We start from the raw sequence: 19,287 nt of genomic DNA, 5'->3' as shown, positions 1-19,287 counted from the left end.
TGTAAGTTGGGGTAAAAGGTGTAAGGAAAAGGAGATGGCAGTATAAAATACATGTCTCTACAATCATAGTGTTGGCATATTGCTATCAGTTTATCACATTATTCACATGCAAAGCCTAAGAATATATGAGGTTAAATTGTATTTAGGCAAAATACAAACAAAAATGTAATACTCTTTTAAAAAATAAGTTATTGCTCTTTTATTCAATAAGATACAATAATTGATATAATTTTATTATTTGCAAGTTTTCAAAAGCTTTCATCAATATTTTGATATTAAAATCATTTCATAAGCACAAATACATTGATAATTCTTTCACAATAAATCTGACTACAATCTAGATTTAGAAATTTGCTCAATTCGTGTATAATTATCTCTTTATATGAATAACAAAATATGAAAGAATTATAAAACAATGCGCGATGAAATTTTGCTGTATAATGAAGTAATTTGGCAATTAAACTATTATGATATGACCAACCCAGCCGAGATTCAATCTCATTATCGTAATGGCCTTTTGAAATTCCGAAATTAATTGAAGCCAATTTTTCTACAAATACGTACAATGTATTACTTTTGTATGTTATATGAATTTATGATTGTTGCACTGGTGATACATCGCACTGCCAAGAGCCAGCAAAGATGTGCATGTAAAAGAACATTTTGAACAAGATTTTGCCGACATTTCGATATATAGCTGAATCGTGCCATGGTAACCCTACCAAGTCATACTAAAGCAACATAAAAGTAGAGATATCTTGTACATCTTCCCTGACGACAGCGTTTCCTTGAAATCACAGGACTTGTCGATGCATTATTAATAGGCTGTCCATGGTGCCTAATGGCCCGAGGCATCCAAAGCACTGAGTCAAGGTAAGTAAACCGGTGAGTTCCCGCTTGCCATTATGAACCATGAGAAAAATTCGCATTGTTAAATTTTGGTGAAAATTATTAGAATCTGAGAGTTATATATTGAAAAGTGTTTATCAAGATCTGTTTAAAAGGACTGAAAAATATCCATGTGTGAAATACAGGCGGCTACTTAATGTAAAAAAAAATGTTACTTTCATTGCCATTTTGGCTTTGGGGAAGTTTGGTATTGTCGAAATGTTACAAACAAAAGATTGTTCTTGGATATTTATATATACGATATAAGTCAACATATTGTTCAAATAACTTAATGAACTGGAATTTTTAAACCTTAATTTTTATGGATTGATTTATATTTCATATACGTATATAAACCTCGATCGAGTATGATTGTGGCCATTATTTTTTGAAAGATGAATAATCAAGGATGGAATAGTTTAATTACATTTTTTTCAATGTAATACCAAATGGAGAAAAACAGAAATGAAACAACAATATATATATATATATATATATATATATATATATATATATATACGCGTTATAAGTAATTGAAAACTTTTGATTTGATACAAAGTCTCTTTATAGCTGTTGTTTAATTATTATTATAATTCCGGTACAATCACAATACATCTGCGCTAGTGAATGATACAGGGAAATAAATTATTCTTGGAACAAAGATATACATGTACGTTGTTGAGTAAATGATGATACTTTCATTTTGTTGAGCTTAAAATATTCACACATGCGTTTCCTATCTAGTACTCCATTTTCAGGATCAAAATGTTTGCATAAATACTAGTACATGTGTGTGTGTGTGTGTGTGTGTGTGTGTGTGTGTGTGTGTGTGTATGTATATATATATATATATATATATATATATGGTTGATGATCATTCCTACAGACATAAATAATGTAGATAGGTACCATGTTGTATTTGCGGTATCATACCAAGCTGTTACTTTGATAAGATCACAATTCAAAAGTTCATATGGTCATGCTAACCTACATCCATTTAATATGAATTAGACTATTGCATTAATTCAAATAGGTTGAACTCATGAGAATCAATCTATCTTGAGCGTTCCTTTGTCTATTTATTGTCAATGAATGTTAAATCATGGTGTCATTAATTATGTAGCATGTTATCTTCGCTCCTCAACATCTACAATGATTTTCCTTAATTTCGTTACAATTTGATTTTACTTTTTTGGATGCTTCAAAGAAACCATGAGCATTTTAAAAGATCATTTTTATGAAGGTTTTCTTCTTGAAAAGTCACTTGTATACAACTCTCTGAAGGACACAAAGATGCTGATTAATATACCGATAATTTAGGCAATCACGTACTGGTATCGATTTTCATTCAACTTTTCGTTTTGATATTTTCTAGGAGCAACTATAATGGAGCCCAGTAAAATTAGACGTGTAGATGCATTCGAAAAATCCTATACACCAAATGGCCAAAATACGAGAGTTGCAGCGCCAAATTCACCAGGAACAATGAGCCAAAGGTACCAAAGGTTTCGGAGCAGCTTACAGGAGTACGGAAACAGTGCTTCGTTCCACGGCCTTCGGTTCGTGACTGACCCGCTGGCCAACAAACCAAGAAGGTTGGTATCTATCATGCACTTTGTTTCATAGATAAGAAATGACAGGGCTGAACTCTACACATTCCAATTTTAACCAGTTTATCGACTTTTTTTTTTTTAATGAAGGTTTTGATTTTTAAAATTAGATGAAAGTGGTTTACAAATATTACCAAAAGAAATATTAATACCAAAAAATGATTTAGAGAAAAATATTCAGAAGAAACATTATGTAAACTATCGTAGCATTAGTTTTTTTTCATTCGTAAATTAAAATGAAAGTTATATATAGGTTATTATATCCCATATGGTTTGCGAGGTACCATAATAAGGCATTTACTCGTGAACATAATATTCTAAGTTTTGTATGGATGTTACAATCATCGTTTGTAAACACTTTTTTAAATCGCGAAAAGGGGGAGGGTATAAAAGAAGCATGGTTGTTCAAATTTTAGACCTGAAATAAATCTAATAGTTCTAAAGCATCAACGAACAAGGAAAGCGTGCAATATGAAAGGTAAACTATAGAACGTGAATGAACGAATGATGAAGGTTGTTTCAAATTTGTGTTATTAATAATTAAAGCTGCATGGTCCGATTTTTTTCTCACCATTATAGTATCAAATAATTTTCCATACAAACCAAGTACCTTAGAAAGTTATAGACTTTCGCCTATTTACACCAGCAGAATCAATATCGTATTAAAGTTAGAAATATATAAAGCTAAAAATTAATTTTTTTAAAGGCAAACAGAAAACAAAACAAACTGCATCATGTGAATGTTTAGAAAAGGGAACCGTTTGGTTTCGTCCACTGAATGATTGGGTTTATTTAACCCGCATGTTATGCATCGTTTAAACAAAACAAACTTCATGAATATTAGGGTACAAAATGAACACAGTTTATTCTTTATTTGCCAAAATATTATGACCTTTAACTATAATAATTACTTAGTAACATCTGCATTCAAAGAAGACAACAAATTGTCTTCTAGAGTATCTGGCAAAGAAAACTGTCTTCATTGCTAAAAAAATTAAATATCAATTCTTTGAATATCTGTCACAAAATTTTAAAGAACAAGTTAAAAGAACATTATCAAATCAAAATACATGAACAACTAAACAATATATGTAAAGCTGACTCTGGAAAATTGTCTTTTTATAACAAAATTGTAAACCAAAATGAATATGAACTACAACAATACTTAAAACTACTGTCTTCCCACAAATGCCATTTTCACAAATGCCAAACTATTTCAAAATAGTCATAACACCAAATTTTATTTTTAAATAAACATTTGTTGGAAGACACTACCTTTAAAAAATGTGACAGATCTGTTCTAACAAAACTAAGAATCAGTGCTCATTCATTAGTTATTGAAACTGGTAGATATTCTAAACCTCCTATTCCAAGAGAAAAACGTCTGTGTAATTTTTGCAAATTGTTTATTGAAGATGAGAAACACTTTGTATCGTATTGTTCAAAATATGACCAATGTAGATTGAATTATAATGATATATTTAATGTGAACACATAATATACAAATGTCAATCCCATTAAGGAACCTGTCAATCCTAAAAACATTACAGCTGCTAGAAGGATATGTTGTTTTCTAAAAAATGTTTCAACGCTAGAAAGGAAAGTCAACAATGAACACTTATACAATTTTATGAATACCAATAATAGTCTTCGGACAAGCCTAGTTTTGTTCACCTAATGTTTTGTCCATTGTAGATGTGTAGTATAGATTTATTAGTTAATGTTTAACTTTTGCATGCTATGTTTAATGTTTTGTTTTATGTAACTCATATTCATGACTGTATGCCGACATGGTAATTGTCAATAAATGAATTGAATTGAATCTATTTATAGCAATGTCAAAGTCATAATACAATCATAGTCACCTCGACTTCTGGGGAAAATTTTAATATGAGGCGAAACAATGCGGTAACCTTTGTGTCGTTTGATTTTAAAAACAAATTTTGTGCATCATTTTTTCTTTGTATAATGGCTTAATTAATCATGAAAAATAATGCAATGCCTTTTATTATACACATACTTAGCATAACTAACGTTTTAAAGCGTTCACAAAATTCGATATAAAATCGGACAAAGCAGCTTTAATTGATGAGCAGATTCATTAAGTTTTCTTTAAGTGCACGTGTTACTTAATATCTCCCAATTATTAACCAGGGAACATTTATTTGCTCTATGCAAGTCATGTTAAACTCTTTATAAAACCCATTACCCAATCTAGGAAACCCTGTCATACGCCGTAGTTATGTACAATGCAAACAAAAACAAGTATGCACTGGAAACCCTTCAACCAATTAACAATTCAAACGTTAATTGGTCTGCAGATCGAAGAATTTGATACCGGTATTATATAATAACTGTCTGGTGTAATTGAGGCCCCTAGGATCCATAATAATAATCCAAGCGGGTTTCAGGAAAGGTTTTTCTACTTAAGACCACATTCTTACTTTACAGTTTTTATCCAATACGTTGATGAAGTGTAAGAAAAAACTGTTCTGTGCTTTTATAGATTTCAAACAGGCGTTTGACACAGTTTGGAGAAATTCTTTATGGTGCAAGCTCTTAAATTAAGGTATCAATGGTAAATGTTTTAAATATATTACAAATATGTATAAAGGTATTAAATCACTCATGAAGATGAATGGCACGGTATCCGACTTTTTTTCTTGTAATGTTGGAGTCCGCCAAGGAGAAAATTTGTGACCATTTTTGTTTTCATTGTACATAAATGATTTAGAAAATTATCTTGTTGAAAAAAATATTGCTGGTCTGCAAAGTTTTACCACATCAATAGAAAATGAATTATGTATAATATATATAAAACTACTTGTACTTCTTTATGCAGACGATACTGTTATCTTGGCGGAATCTGGCGATGATTTGCAGAACGCACTGAATGAGTTTGAATGTTATTGTAAAGAGTGGAAATTAAATGTTAATATAGATAAAACAAAAGTATTAATTTTTTCCAAAGGACGAATGTGTAAAAGAGTTTTTTATTTTAACAACAGATTTTTAGAAATTGTTAAAGAATTCAAGTACCTTGGCATTATATTCTCTTTTTTAAAAGCAAAAAAACATTTATATGTGACCAAGCACAAAAGGCAATGTATGGTGTCATTAGAAAAATTAGACAATTTAATCTACCAGTTACATGTCAGTTAGAACTTTTTGATAAAATGGTTGTACCTGTATTGCTATATGGTTGCGAAGTATGGGGTTTTGAAAAAACTTGATAGTATTGAACGTGTTCACTTAAAGTTTTTAAAGCACATTTTATGTTTAAAAAGTAGTACGGTTTACGGAGAAACAGGTCGTTTTCCTTTATCTGTAATTGTATTTACTAGAATGGTATCATACTAGTGTAAATTAATTTCTAGTACTAATACTAGCATTATAAATATATTATCCCGGTACTTGTTAAATCAGACTGAAAATACAACCAGTACTAACCCTTGGATTGATTGTATTCGTCATGTTTTTTAACTCATGTGGTTTATCAAATGTTTGACATAGTCAGTTTTTAAATATTGTTAACTAAAAATGGGTTTCAACAGCAGTTAAACAGAGATTACAAGATCAATTTATTCAAAAGTGGCATTCTGATATAAATAATTCATCAAAAGGAGTTATGTATAAAATTTTTAAAACAAATTTTGGATATGAAAAATATTTAGATATTTTACCCATGAAATTCAGAAAAATTCTCGGTAAAGAACTATATAATTATGATAAGAGTTAAATTTGGCCCCCATAATTCGCCAATTTTTAAGTGTTTTGGGTACAATAAAATGTTAACTAATTTTTTAGAAGAGTTGATATAAAATATATTTTTCATCTATTTATTTGATTTATTTGCACTCACTGGCAGTATATGACGTCAGAAGTGACGCCATTTCTTTAATTTAATCAAAATCAGCCAAAAATTGACATTTTTCTTGTATATTTACGAATAGGAAATATAGAGCGCATGCTTGAACAAGGAATATTTTTTTGTCACTTATTAGTCTTGGCTAGATACATCTCTGATTAAAATATTTTATTTGTTCAACAATGCGCCCTCTGTTTTCGGAAGGAAAAATTGCTTGAAAACAAGCTGTTTTACGCTAAAAATGCAAAAATGGCGGGAAAAGGTTGTCTTTACAATGTCGTATTTCTAAATTGTGGGCACTTGAACCAAAATGAATATTATGTAAACACATCACATACATATCTGTACTAAGAAAACAAAGAATGATAGTAAAATGATGATGTTCATTTTAGGGGGCCATTTTAGGCCCTTATCATATATAGTCCTTTCGTACTTCAAATCATCATCTACCAGTTGAACTGTTAAGATGGGAGGGTATCCCATTAAATGAAAGATTTTGTCCTCTCTGTAAAACAAAACGTATAGCCGATGAATTTCATTATATTTTAGAATGTGATCCAATATCACAAGTCCAGAACAAGTTTATAGACAAAAATTTTTCGGCTAGACCAAATGTGCTAAAATTTTCGTATCTTATGACAACATGTAACATGAAATTGTTGAGAAAATTGTGTATATTTATAACAAAGATATACGAGGTAGTCTGTCCTCCATGAGGTTCATTTTGTATAACTTTTCCTAACTCTATAACCCTTATATTTATATGTTTACCTCTGACCAATTTATATGTATATTTTAATGTTATTTTTGTCCTCATGTACCATATGTTTGAAATGGTTTTGAGCGAATAAATGAACTGAACTGGACCGAGTTTAAAGCCATAATAATTGGTGCGAGTCAGGGATACTTCTCTAGCTACTCCAACCAGGCTTTTTATTTGTTCACTCCAACTAACCTTTCTCGCTGTTAATTTCATGAAAAAGGTTTTTAATGTTCCCAAGATTTTAAATAGTCGCAGTCTAAAAAATAGATGCGATAGAAATAGGTAGTCTGTCTGTCCGTCCACCCACTACCCTTTAAAATTGCATTATTTTTCTTCTCTTTCCTCCTACTGAAACATCTAATTTTTACATTTTGTAACCCTTTTTTTGTTAATTTATTGCACTGATCATTCAATTGTTGTCACTGTTGTAGACTGATCTGGCTCTGTTTGCTGACGGCATGCCTCGCTGTTCTTGTGTATCAGATAGTGGACCGTGTCACACACTTTTATTCCTACCCAGTCACAGTTAATGTAAAAGTCAACTATAACACGACACTACAGTTTCCGGCTGTCACAATTTGCAACCAAAATGCATTCAAGTAAGCAAATGGTACATTAGCGATATTTGAAAAGCTTAGGCGAAGCTTGTTAAAATGCTCGTGATGCATAAGCTTATGAATTTGCAGATCTTTTGGTTAAACAAACTGCAACAGTTGTTAGGGGATTAAAAAAAGGAATAGCAGGATTATTTCAATACCCTAAATGTTCAATGTATCCAATAACCAACTATATGAAAATTCCTTTATATCTAGGTCGGCATTTCATTCCGCGCACACAGTAAATAATTGTACACAATTAATCAAATTAATGCAATCCAGATTGATAAACAATCATTGAAGAAAAGAATTAATTGATTTCATTTGTTCTTTTCAACCACGAGTTTAACTTTTAAGCTCCATTGAACCTGTGGTAGGTCGTCTGTCTGTTCGTTTGCTCTTTGCATTTTTAACTCCTTTTTACGCAACATCTAACAATTTTCAACTTTATTCAATGACATTTTAAAAAATATGATAATGAGTATAAAGGCAATAATGTTTTAGATGATTATGGAAGAAAGAGAGTATGAATTTAAATATGTTTAATGACTTTTGCAAATGGTAACCATATTTTATATGTTAATAAAAACAATGCAATCCTTTCCTCTCCTTTTCCAGCTTAAAGAAATGTGAAAAAATATGTACCTCTTCAAAGATTAACAATGATAATATATGCATGAAATTAATGAAAGAAATAATGTTTCATTTTGTATATTTTTTATTTTTATGTTATCATTTTATTTATTTTTATATTTTATATTGTTTTTGTATTGCACGTGAAATGCATATGTCAACGAGTTACTTGTAGCTTACTGAGTCGAGATTGCATACTAATAGAGTGTTGTGAGCCATGCTCCTGTCGTTTTTTTTTCACCACATTGTTCTGTATCTTACATACGTTTTTATTTCAGAGCAACATTGTCTGCTACCTTAAGTAGATACAGACTTATTGAAGAAATGTATACGGAGCCTGAAACCTTTAACCAGGACCGACTCCGTGAATTTTCAGCTGAGAACATCTCTCTCGCTGATCTGTATTTAGAATCTGCACACAGAAAGGAAGACTTTATTTTCAGGTTGGTAGGAAACAGACTTATATTTAAGATCGCATAAAAGAAAATTTTATAAAATAAGAGTCCCAGTGACATTCATTTTCACATGAGTTAAATTGCGTATACACAGACCTTAAGGTGCTTCACATTTGTATTTCAGCCTAATATTCAGAAATATTAATATGTGTATGGCTTTGTGGTTATATATATATATATATATATATATATATATATATATATATATACACACACACACACACACACTAGTACGTACAATTCTCATTCAATATCTTTATTGATAGAATAAAGTATTTATTGAAAAATTTGAAACATTATTATTGAATAAATGGTTGTTGTTAAAAGCATGATTCTTATCTGTGAATTACAAACAAACAGTTAAGGTCAACTGCCGGTAAACCTTGTTTACTGAACCTTGTGTCCTGAAGATTCTCATTTTCGAAATGTGTTTACATTCCACACATTATTTATTAAAGAGAAGAGCCACTAATTACGAGTTTTGTCGATTATGGTCATCAATCTCACCTTCAGATAAGGCGCAAAACACTTTCATTATCGACGACAAAGACAAGATATTTGATACCGAATAGTGTAAAATACAGTTTGTTTGCGAATAAAGAAACCGGAAAAGCAATACAAAATATATGTAAATCCTTATGTGTTATGATGAGTTAGATAAATTTTTTGGAAAATTATATATATATATATATATATATATATATATATATATATATATATATATATATATATATATATATATATCCCTGTTTGGTAAAGATTATGAATGACTCAATAAGACTTATATCACTTATACATACTAGTATGCCAATAAAACTTCTTATGATAGAGCTGTAGATCTATGAAGCTCGAGTAGAGAAATCGTCAACTATACTTGACCCGTTAGACTACATATCTACATAGTACAGCTACTTATGGTATTGCAATTTAAATAAAAAAATATATAATTGATAATACCTAAAGGTGCTTTTAACTTTATCAAACTGCAATGTGAAACTGCCAAGTTCTGACTGATCAGCAAATTGTGAAAATTGCAGATTTTTCATACACATCAAGAACGCAGATATTCAGAAAGCTTAACACATACGGTATGACTATATCTGTTCCAAGAAAATCACCACCACTCCTTTGAATTTACAAAAATTGCAATCAAGTACCAAAACTTTATTTCCATACAATATAAATGGTATACTGTTTGAAATAAAAAAAACCATTTAGGTATGTCTTAAATTCGATTTATTGATAAAAATGTAGTTCGAAATAATTGAGCTTTAAATTTTTTCGGTACACGTGACACTTACTTTAAGCTAAGGAGAAAATGCACAATGCACTAAAAAATATACCAAGATATCTACAATGGTGTATTTTTGAAAATTGAAAGTTGAGCTACAAGTAATATGCCTGCCTATCTTGTTGAAACCAAATTGTTTTTTAATAGTTGTTTAGGTGTAAAGTTTCTATTTTACTCATGTACAGATGTTGCGCACAATAAAATGATGTTATCTGGTCACATCAAGCAATAAATGCATGAGTGCATCGGTAGTATGAAGGGGGTCTATTGACTTATCTAGATCATTTGAAAGATGGAAATGAAAAGTTGACAACTTTAAAGATAACCTTTTTTTACTTTCGTTTTATTGAAAAGAAAATGTAATCATGATTTTTGTGAAAGGGCTAATTTAATGGATTTAACAATGAAGTTGTCTGTTCTTTGCTAAGAATTTAGTTTTACCTCTAGCAGTCTCTCGAATCATGCATCGATATTTTTTTCTAAATACGAAAAGCAATTTTTATTATAGTACAGTTGGCATAATTCAACATAGCAGTTTCAATTCTTTAATATATAACATCGGTACATGAACAAAAGCGAATATTTTTTAAAGATACTATATACCGGGCTATTTTCGCCCCGTGTATTTTTTGCCCTTCTACACTTGTAAACAGTTTTGCCCGTCTTGAATTCGCTCAGACACGTTTGTGTTACTATGAGATGATTTGAGACATTGGAATTCGCCCAGTCGCTGACAACGAGGGCGAAAGTGGCAAAATTAAAACGGGGGCGAATATTTCCCTGTATACAGTAGTCACTTAGATTTAAAAATAACAAAGTTTACGATGTGAGGAAAACTATATATTCATTCATATGCTCGAGTTGAGTGTTTGACATCAGTTCAATATTTCATTTGTTTTCAGTCTATGTATATAAAATTTTGAATTAACGAAATTGTATATTAAAATTACAGAAGTGTGTGGAAAGGCCACCCTGTAGCAGACTCCGATATACACGAGCTGGTGACAGACCACGGAGTCTGTTATACCTTCAAAAACACGGGCCTGGATGGATTCGTCACATCTCCGGGTAATATGTTTATTAAATACATTGTAATTTATAGCTAGCAGCACTGCTTTGCAAACAGTCATTTTCTACAGCTGGACTCTTAATACGCTTTACTCTTAGACTCAATGAATTAAATGCACAACTAACTGATAATTATCATTGGCAATATCATTTCATTATATTGCAATTATGTTATTGCTTTTAATTGATGTATTTGATCTCGTCACAGAAACGCATGAAAAGACCTCATTTTAGATTGAAAAAAAACCCCTCGGTATCAATACTCTTTGATCTTTAATTTCCCTTGATCATTTTCGTATTATGTTCACATTCTTCTTATAAACTTCACACAGTTCTTTTGTTACATTTTTTCTAAGAATATAATTTTGGACATTTTATGATGATTATTATCTAATAAAACCCTTTCGTCAAAACAATTTGCTTTACTTATATAAAGGATATAAGGATAAGTCGAAGATATTTCCACCTGGTGATACGGTTAGAATCCTTAACACTTTAATTTCAAATTCAAAGGTGTTGAAAATGGATTGCGTTTGACGTTGAACATTGAACAGTATGAATACATGCCTGGCCCCCATGATGCCGCCGGAATCAAGATGCTGCTCCACGACAGAGATGAAATCCCTCGCGTCCACGCCCTCGGGCAAGCTATTCCCCCGGGCGCCCATGTGTTTGTGGGCGTCAAGATAGTAGAGGTAACTATACCGATGTAATTTATGCAAATACATTCTTTGGTTTTGAAAAAGTCCCTACAGAATGATGAGTTACTTATTTTATGCCGAGTATCGTATCAGAATCGTAATGTCCTGGAACCTGTAGGTACGTGGGTTTTTATGGGAAATATTTTGTCTTTTCTTGGGTCCTTATGATTACCAAATGCAATTAAGTTCCAGATTTCTGTTTTAATAAAGTCGATCCATATTAGAGTGGATAAAATACTAATTTTGAATAGGAAATTTATTTGACAATTGAACCATTTGTGATCAAGAATTGTTTTATTAAATTCATAAGAAGAAGAAAATTCTGATTGCTAGTCAGAACTTTAAATCTGTTGGAAACCTTAAGCATTCAATTCTAAGCATTCGACATAATACTAACTCTCTTCTACACTTTCACAACTTCTTCAACATTTAACAATAGCAACAGTTTGATTCATCATTAAAGGTTCGTTTCTCCCCGACAGGTAACAAACCTCCCCCTACCCCACGGAAGCTGTCTGGACAAGACCTTGGAGTACTCGGACGTGTACACGACCGAGGCCTGTCAGCTAGACTGTCTAACCAGGAGGGCGGGGCAAATCTGTGGCTGTCGATCTTTATTCATGCCTCAAAAAAATGGTCTGTATTTCTTTACCCAGCAGCGTTTTTTGTTTCTTTCGAAAATCGGATTTAAACCTTTGAAAAGTTGTAAGAACCATTATAATGATATATTTTTTTTGCAAACGCAAATATACCCGCCCGTTTTCCCTCATATACATGTACATGTATGAATTTCTTATCATTTTGTCCGACAATTACTTTTCCACTTCTACGAATGTCTGATAACGCCATATTACATATAGCTTAGATTACAAATAAGAGATTTAAATTTAGAATACGTCTAAAACAAACGTCCCAATCAAAGTTTGTCTAAAAGAAGCATATTTATCTTGTTTTAGAGATGATTAAGATTTACTGTTTTTTAAATAATCTTCATGGATTATAAAATGCCAAGACTTTGTTTTTTAGGCAAGCAACATGGTCCATTATTGTTTCTATTTTCAGGATATCCTCCCATCTGTACGTTAGACGCATTTTATGGCTGCCTTCAAAATGTACTCGGTAAGATACTATTTTTGTATTGCTTTGAAACATTTGAACATTCTAATTTATCATTTATATACGTCCTTGTTATGTCAATTTGAAGTGTCAAAACTTGAATTGAGGTTCACTAGTTTTAACCAACAGCACGGTAATTTTATGATTCAATGAGTTATCATATTATCATGTTTTAAAAAGGATACATTTTTTCGCAGAATCCTTTCCAGCCGAATCAGCCGATCTCTGCGATTGCCCTGTACCCTGTTATTTCAGGCTCTACGAAACAGACATTTCGTATGCAAGTACATCGGCGTACACACTAAACAAACTATTAGGTGAAGATGATAAGAACAATTTAACTGAAAAGTTGTTGAGAGCTTCAGAAGTCACGTCTCGATACGAGCTCAACAAGTTTTCAAAAATTCAGAAATTGAATGATCGTTTGAAACGTAATATGAACGAATTAAGAGAAAAAGTTACAGTCAATTTGAAAGAGACCGTCAGTAGTGCAATAGTGGCTGTAAACGATAGGTACCAAGAAATCGAGGAGCATTACAACTGGAAAGAATACCTGTACAGATATCAAGCGTACATCATGGAGAAAAATTTTATGCGTCCAAGAGATGCATATGAGGAGCGCACATTTCATATTGTGGCTTTGGGCTATGCTGAATACATAATGAAAATAGAGAGTAGAATCCGCAGACTTGCCAATGGCAACATCGTCGACGCTTCGTCAAGACAGGTTCTTTTTGATGATACCTTAGACTTACTTAGTAGTAGACGAAAGATAGTAGAAACTGCTTTGGTGAATTTCACAACATTAATAGAAGCATACGACACTGGTATACAGATTTTCAATTACAAGTTTTTTAGTACTCCAAGATCACATAACATACCTGCGGCTCCGAAGCCGCTTATTAAGGAATCGAGAGTTCATAATTCTTACGCTAAAAAGTATGGAAAACGTTTCGGCACGTACCTTAACCGGACAATTAACATTCTCAATTTTTGCCAATCTGTGGTCGAGGAGGCTTTTTACAACAAAACCCTAGACGAAGGAAACATGACAGAATGTCGCGAGACTTTCCGTTTCCTAATGCGGAACTGGGTGTTTGCTAGAAGCGTATTCTACTTCGAAACAATAGACTGGCCACTGAAACAAATCGAAGAAAGGCTAAAAAATTTTGACATACTGTGGAACGAATTAAAAACAGTTTATGAGAATCTCGACATAAGTTTAGCCTCCTTAAAATCCGAAATAGAGGTGTTTGAAAAGAGTACATTTGTCGAGATGGAAGACATCCATGATGCCATCGAAGGATACCTGAATGATACTGTTACGAAAGCAAATGTCTCGGACATTTTCACCTCAACTAACTTTCGACACTTAACTACAAGCTTCGATCAGTTTTTCCAGCACGTCCGTTCCAAGGAATCTTCGGTATCTGACTGGATACAGCAGTTGGCCAAAGACGCTTTCGAAATTTTAAAAGTTATCGTTAATGATGAAGACTCATGGGAATATTATAATTTCACCGGGAAGACGCATTATTTAGGCAATATCTCAGAAATTGGACAAAATTTAGGAGAAAACTTTACTTTTGTAGCCGAATTAATGCACTTTTCTGATTTTATAAATGGAACTGATTCGAATATCTTATCAACTTATAATGACATCGTGCAAGGAATGACAGAATATAAAGAGTCCCTGAAAATCGACAGCAGTTTTATAAAGTAAGTCACGAGCTATACAATCTACGTTACGACTAGTACAATATAAATGTACTTGTAATGTCAAATCCAGTTCCTTATATCAGCATGAAATCGCACAACATAATACTCACAATTTTATGAAAGTACAACTACATGTAATCTAAAATAAAAAAAACAACTTTTTATATCAATTAGATTTGTTTATTTGCAGGGATAATTTTTTGAATGTTGACATTTTCTACCGTCAAATGAGCTATGAAGAAATCCACCAACAAAAAGCATATGAAATGTTTTCCCTCTGGTGTAAGTGGATTTTATGTATAAATCGGTACATGTTATAGCATTTATAGCGACACTGTTGTTTTCTGTATTATTAGTTGTTGCTTCTGAGCACTGGTAAGATACCTTTGGTGAGCCCAAAGGAATCTAATCCTCATCGATAGTTACCTTGGTTAAATGATTTGACCGACACAGACAACAAATATTTTCCCCTCGTATTCCTTTATGCAACAAAAACATAACGTAGACGAAAATACTATTCATTCATGAAATACTGTGGAATCAATTTTATTCGTGGGGGTCAACGTTCGTAGGTAGTAGCCAATTTTTTCCTGGTTCGTGGGGAAGTATTTTCAATTTTATTTCAAATATTATTTAAAATTCCAAGACGTATTTTCAATGTTAGTGAAACCGGAATAATTTTATATATTTAAATATTAAACAGATGATTGTGTATAGGTTCGTGGGAATGGACATTCGTGGGTAAGGGTTACCATTCAATCCTGAAATAGCACTTTTCATGGAATTGCTACCGGACGAATGTAATTTTGTTCAATCAGAACCACTATAAAGCTATTTTCAGAAAAAAATAATTGATTAAAATTTTGATCAATTTGTTAAGAAAATAAAGGTTTTGAAAACTGACACTCCTATTTCATTAAAGAAAATTTAAGCGCAATAAAATTAACATTTTTAAAAATTATTTTTACAGGTGACATAGGAGGAACAATGGGTCTTTTCTTGGGAGCTAGTTTTTTGTCTGTTGTAGAAATTGTGGATTTTATCTTTACTCATTTAACGTTTGCAAAAACCCCAAAAGAAGACCAAGTGAAGAGGATTTATCTTTGAAAGTGAAAATAGCGTCAATCATTGCACATAAATAAAAATTGATATAACGATCTTTATTGCATGACGGTAAACCAAATTTTTTTTTAAATAAATGCATTGAAACTAAGATCTGAATATGATATAATGGAATAAATATTGAATGGAATACTCTTTTCAGTATCATTTTTTAATATTATATAGAATGTTGTCTTTAATGGTTTCAATTTTTGTCAAGCTCCACTGTAGCCTGCAAAACTCTCCACTACCTACATGACGGTAAATAAATACAGTCGTAAAGATTTTTAATTTCAAAAGGCGTGAATAATGGAACGAACATCATCTGATTCAATGTGAATTTCTAAGAAAATAACAGACATTTAAAGACTAGTTCGAGGCGAGAAATATTCGTGATAACGAGGCACTCACGAACATTTTTCGCGTTCACATAAAAACTGGATTACATTATTCCTTATATAATTTTGGTAAAAAATTGTAACGCTCTTGGTGAAATTTTCAAAACTAACCCATTTGGCATCGAAAGAGAAATGTGCCGGGCGCGAAAATAGTATCTTTGATAGAGTGTACATCTGAGTTTTGCACTCTATTATGCAATCATGAACTAAATGTTTGTTTTTCTGCATCGAGACTTTCTTTGCCTTGTGTGCGGTTTAAAAAGGAAGGTCCCCTACACCTCATTTTTCTTCCCAAACATGATATTCACCAAATTTGGGTAAACGATTAAGATCGGAAAAAGAAACATGCTCTGTATAAGTACATTCAGTGATACTGAAAAAAACGAGCTGGCCGAACAATAATTTCTCCATTGGTATGTTAAAGAATCTGTGTGTTTCAACAGTAACCCTACCCTCTTTTTATATTCTAATCAAATAAATCACTTCAATATAAGAATATTATACATTTTAACGAACATTATAAATTATTATTAACTTAAAAATAAGCAGTAGGATGTAGGTATATTAATCTCGCACTGATCTTCTAAATGATTATATTGGTTTTGATAAACATAACTAACGTATCCTTTTTTCATATTATGTTTGTGTACAAACACATGCAATAAACCAATTGAAATATGTTATACATTGATCTCCATTATCAATATATATAATTTATATTCGTTCGGACATACCCCAATACACCAGATAAAAAGTACCGGTAAATCTGCTATATGCTCAGATAAGCAACTGGGTCTTTTTTTAAATATATCACATTAAGCTAAACAAGGTAAAAAAAAATAATCATTTATTGTATATAAAACAATCAACCTTGAACCATTTTTTTCTAAAGTGAGTTAATATCGACGATATCAACCCACTTTGATTTTTTTTTTCAAAGTACGTTGACTTAGTCCCAAAATTAACGCACTTTGAAAAAGTTTTCATAGTCCGTAACTTTTCAAAGTGCGTTGTAACATACCTGCCTCCTTAGTCTTTTTCACATAAACATTTGTCATTCTTCGATTGACAATTATTTCACCAATGAAAGTTGCTCATATTGCTACAACAATACTATAAATTTCATGATTTTTGTTTGTTAAGTATGACAAAATCTTCTCTGAGAGAGAATGTTCATTATTCATTGTGTATGAATGTGTTGTTCTTTTTTTTTTTTTTTAAGTTACGAACTTGTTATGCAACACGAGCACAGATTTCTGATCACACTTGTGTAGACCTGGGCTATATGTTGCGAAAGCAACACGTGCAGACCTGATAAAATATATAGTTCAGAAAGCTGTGCATTAATTTTGTATGTCAAAAATCTTGCGTAAATAATAAAGCTATAGAAAATGCTATAGAGTACTATTCATGATAAAGTAACACGTACAGTCCGGCAGATCTCTACGCTAATGCAGCGTCATTTTCCCGCCATAGGAGTTCTCGATGTATTATTAATGGGCTGTCCATGGTGCCTAATGGCCCAAGGCATCCTAAGCACTGAGTCAAGGTACATGTAAGTAAACCGTCGTGTTCCCGCTTGCTACTAATTAAAGAAAAAATCACATAGTTAAATTTGGGTGTAAATTATTAGAATCTGAGAGTTGCACATTGAAAAGTATTTATCAAGATCTGTTTAAAAGGACTGAAAAATATACATGTGGGAAATACAGGCAGATAGTTAATGCAATTTGATTTGGTGAAGTTTGGTATTGTCAAAATGTTACAAACAAAAGATTGTTCTTGGATATTTATAAATATCGAAGTACTGAAAGTACTGATAGACTGAGGCATCATTTCGGAGGAAATTAAACTAATGACAATATATAATTTTTTTTTTATTTAAGAAAAAAAAAACAGGGCGCTCACCGCTTATCATGTTAGAATATTCGCGAAGCGATTTAGTATTATGGTAATTTAAGGTCGCGAGGATATTTTCCAGGTTGACATCAGAGTTAGGTAGATAATATTAAAATAATTAGTGATGTTCTGTTTTTTTAACTTTATAAGCTTGTTATATTACTACAGAAAGGTGTTTATTCTTTACAAAAAAGGAAGTAGGAAATTATTTTGCATCACAAAACAACATGGGAAACTGTACATGTTATTAAAGGCATACAACTCGAACTTGAAAAATAAAATGCAAACTATTTACATGTATGTAAACGTTTCTTTCCTTGTGTATATTTAGATTAAGTCGATATAATAATTATTTTCAGTGTATAGTGATTCGCAAACCCAAGGTAGAAAACGGCATGTTTCCACACCTGTTTAAGACAAAAGATAACCTCTAAATTGCAAACAACTTCGTCTAACCGTATTTCACCCCCCCCCCCCTTTTCTATCTTACAGAAGGGGTTTCTTGATTAATGAGTGTCGTCGATCCAGATATTCTTTTATCATGATCATTTTGAGAGAGATAGAGAGAGAGAGGGGGGGGGGGGGGTTTAGGCGTAATTTTATGTATATTCATTTGAAATATTGAAATATACTTATATTATATATTCATAAAATAAGTATCCACAAAAGAATATAGCACATTGTGATTCAACCCAGCATGCAGTTTCAGTCCGAGTCCACTTGTTACCGCTGTTAATAAAATCAACGCGCGAGGTGCACCACTGTTCCTTCCATGATAAGGGAAAAAGTTTCGTTCTAATAGTTTTCATTTCAAGTAAGGAGAAAAGAAGTATGCCTAACAATAAATGAATATCCCCCCCCCCTTTCTCCTGAGGGATGCATGTACTGAGAGTGTTTATTAATTCCTTATTTAAAAATTTCTCTAAACGAAAATCCACTTGTGGTTCATAACTTTAAGATAAAGTAAAGACATGTAAGAAACTTTTCAATACTATTCATTACTTTTCATGAATCTCTTCACCCTTCAAGTCTAACATATCCAGAATGGTTTTTCCATAAAGGTAAAAAAATCCAATAAAATTGGCTTCCTCCATTTTGTGGTTTGCATTCTTTTCTGCCTCCAATTTGGATAATCCCTCGTTTCGATATTTTTCAAACTTTTCAGACCAAATATCCTCATT

General features: G+C 31.9%; 1 protein-coding gene across 1 annotated transcript; it reads left to right on the top strand.

The window, feature by feature from the left end:
* Positions 1-600: 600 nt before the first annotated feature.
* LOC128191477 (uncharacterized) lies at positions 601-15,937 on the top strand. The gene is made up of 11 exons (XM_052863561.1): positions 601-873; positions 2,264-2,483; positions 7,561-7,728; positions 8,637-8,801; positions 11,057-11,172; positions 11,686-11,867; positions 12,356-12,509; positions 12,936-12,992; positions 13,187-14,708; positions 14,899-14,990; positions 15,679-15,937. Exons 2-11 carry the CDS (start codon positions 2,275-2,277, stop codon positions 15,813-15,815), a joined length of 2,802 nt encoding a protein of 933 aa, XP_052719521.1. The 5' UTR covers positions 601-873; positions 2,264-2,274; the 3' UTR covers positions 15,816-15,937.
* Positions 15,938-19,287: the final 3,350 nt, after the last annotated feature.

The sequence above is a fragment of the Crassostrea angulata genome, chromosome 7 (genome assembly GCF_025612915.1).
Source record: "Crassostrea angulata isolate pt1a10 chromosome 7, ASM2561291v2, whole genome shotgun sequence".
Taxonomy (NCBI): domain Eukaryota; kingdom Metazoa; phylum Mollusca; class Bivalvia; order Ostreida; family Ostreidae; genus Magallana; species Magallana angulata.
This window is presented reverse-complemented; position numbering and strand designations above follow the sequence as displayed.

Bases quoted from the DNA above. Each gene is read 5' to 3' on its own strand.
- LOC128191477 (XM_052863561.1), top strand. From the start codon at position 2,275: ATGGAGCCCAGTAAAATTAGACGTGTAGATGCATTCGAAAAATCCTAT. The intron at 8,802-11,056 runs GTTGGTAGGAAA...TTAAAATTACAG, and splicing joins AAGGAAGACTTTATTTTCAG to AAGTGTGTGGAAAGGCCACC. The intron at 14,991-15,678 runs GTAAGTGGATTT...TTATTTTTACAG, and splicing joins TGAAATGTTTTCCCTCTGGT to GTGACATAGGAGGAACAATG.